General features: G+C 38.8%; 1 protein-coding gene across 1 annotated transcript; it reads right to left on the bottom strand.

Annotated features, from left to right (window-relative positions):
- Positions 1 to 1,019: 1,019 nt before the first annotated feature.
- LOC101312450 (transcription factor TCP18-like) lies at positions 1,020 to 2,505 on the bottom strand. Its single transcript, XM_004301030.1, has 2 exons — positions 1,228 to 2,505; positions 1,020 to 1,097 (listed from the first exon to the last, which is right to left on the bottom strand). The coding sequence occupies exons 1-2, from the start codon at positions 2,503 to 2,505 to the stop codon at positions 1,020 to 1,022; spliced, it is 1,356 nt and encodes a 451-aa protein (XP_004301078.1).

Genomic DNA, 2,505 nt, shown 5'->3' with positions numbered 1-2,505 from the left:
CGTTCTGAAAACAAACAGTATCCTGTTCATTAATCATGATCTACATATATACACAAATGTATCGATTTAATTCTTAATTTAGCATCATATATAGAACTTTTTAGCAAAAATGCTACAGCCACATACATAAACTAAGATGCTAAAGAATATAAGATCTTATATATTACCTTAAGTTCAATGCAGTGAATGAAGTTTATACAATAATTAATGTAAAACACAGTTCAGTGATTGAGCTCGCATTAATTTGAACCAAACTTGTTCCTGATTATCCTTTAATAAAATCAAAAAGTCATATATAAATATGTATAACTAAAATTCTGAAATATGGTTCTGTAAGTCCAAAGATGTTGCTTTCAACCAAATCTAGTGCAGTCCTTAATAATTGATGGGATCACAATCATACCTTTAACAATTATGGAAGGGATTAAACATTCCAGTAGTCAATATTTTTCTTATCGTACTCATATATATGCATAAGAAACTAAGCTGATTCATTATTCTCACATATACTCAGAGCTAATGCATTATATATGTCAGCATGGAAATGAAGTCATAGGATCATTTGTGTATGTTGGTGTCACTGGATCACTTTGTGGAAGCATGCATGACTTCAAACTAAAAAGTTGAAGTTATGTCTACTCAGTCATATATCTAGAGAGAGATAACCCGATGAGGATCATTAGTTAACAAAACACACGAGCATGTATATACACTGTATGTATATGATTGATATATGAGAAGTGAACCTGCTAACTCTTTATCAGAAATAAGTATGCCTTATAAAAATCAATGAGATAGATGAAAATTAGGTATAAATTAAGGAAAACATAATTTTTCATACAATTAAGGGGAAGGATATAGCAATCCATATCTTACATCATGGTAATTTTTCAGGGAACTCCACATTAGTTATCAAGAAGGTACTTAACATCCACATCTTACATTATTCCAAACACAAATTAAGAAGGCAATTAATTAGTACACAGGTACATACTGATAGATCAGAGATAATCGCGGTGTTAAAATCCATTATGAGTACTACTGTTGTAGACCTCCCATGGTTTTCCATAGAACTGAGAGTTTGCAAACTGATGTTGCTGCAAATTATTACGGTCTGTCAGAACTGATCAAAACCAGCATTGGGCGCAAGTATTATAGGGGTTTGATTATATATGCATGTTTGTTATACATCACAAAAGAGTAATGGAGTAGTAGTACTAAACATACCTCTTGTGAAATTGATGCAGAAGTGTTTTGCAGAGAATGGAAAATGGAAGAGGAGCTCCACTTTCCCATTGTCACCAAGTTAGCTGCAGCATCATGGCCGTCAATTTCAATCAAGTCTTGATGAACTACTCCTGCAGCCCCAGCTGCTTGGAAGTTGCTCATTGGCTCTTCCTCAGCAAGTACTTCCAATGAAGATTGATTGTTCAAGTTGTTGTGGCTTTGAGTCCCTCCAGATTCTTCTCCGGTTTGAAATGTACTCCAAGAACTTAATTGGCTCAGGTCCAGCTCCATCTTCTTTGCCTGATCAACATCATCACATGGCTTTGGCTGTCGTCGCTCCATCTTTTCTCTCGTTCTTTCTTTGGCTCGTGCTCTTGCCTTAACCCTTGACGCCTTTGCAAGAGGGTTAAAAAATGCACTCTTCTTTGGTTGCCTGACAGTCCTTTTGATCCGATTGTTAGCGCAAGACGATGAAGAGGGTTTTCGGCTTATCTTATCAATAATTTCATCAGTTGCAGCCTCATCGGTGCCAGATACAACTTCACAATCAGAAACTGAGCTCTGGTTTTCGTTCTGACCGCTCATTTCTCTTACTTTCCCGATTTCAGGTCCTGCCTTGTTGAGCAACCACGCCACGGTCTTGCTGGCCTTGTCAAAGCCGAGCATGTCTTGCAAACCAAAGAAATTTCTGGCAACATCCAGGGACAATCTCATTCTCCGGTCCCTCAGTCCTCGGGCGGTTCTAATCTTGCTGTGCCGGTCCTTCTTGCAAGATCTTCTCGCCGTCGGGATCAATATCTGTTGTTGTTGTTGTTGTTGTTGTTGTTGCTGCTGCTGCTGCTGCTGCTGCTCACCTTCCTTACTCATGATTAGCAACTGATCATCTTTGTTCGAATCCCACTCGACCATAGCAGTGAGAGGAGTACCGGTTTGATGATGGTGATGATGACTGGCTGATAAGGTGTTTTCATGAAGCGACAAGAGCTCATGGTGGTGGTGGTGGTGGAGTAAAACATCGTCGTCTTCCAAGGGAGAGGGGAAGTAGACGAAAGACAAAGGAGGATGCATATGATGATGAGTGTTTTCTAGTAGATCTTGATCTTGTTTGGAACCGGAAACAACTGAAGCGAAATTGCAGTTTGGATTGATAGTAAGGTCATTAAGAAAAGGTCTACCTTGGATCGAAAAGGGTTGGTCATGAGCAAAAGCGGCTGGTTCGTAGTAACTGTAATTCCCAGTAGTACCAGTGCTAAAAACGTTTGAGCTATAAGGAAACAT

Source organism: Fragaria vesca, linkage group LG5, assembly GCF_000184155.1.
Source record: "Fragaria vesca subsp. vesca linkage group LG5, FraVesHawaii_1.0, whole genome shotgun sequence".
NCBI lineage: Eukaryota > Viridiplantae > Streptophyta > Magnoliopsida > Rosales > Rosaceae > Fragaria > Fragaria vesca.
The sequence above is the reverse complement of the archived record's forward strand: the minus strand, read 5'-3'. Positions and strand labels throughout refer to the sequence as shown.

What these genes read in the sequence shown, in the direction of transcription:
- LOC101312450 (XM_004301030.1), bottom strand. Translation starts at nt 2,505, where the DNA reads ATGTTTCCTTATAGCTCAAACGTTTTTAGCACTGGTACTACTGGGAAT. An exon ending in CTGCATCAATTTCACAAGAG is followed by an intron (nt 1,098 to 1,227) that starts GTATGTTTAGTA and finishes AATAATTTGCAG; the next exon opens with CAACATCAGTTTGCAAACTC.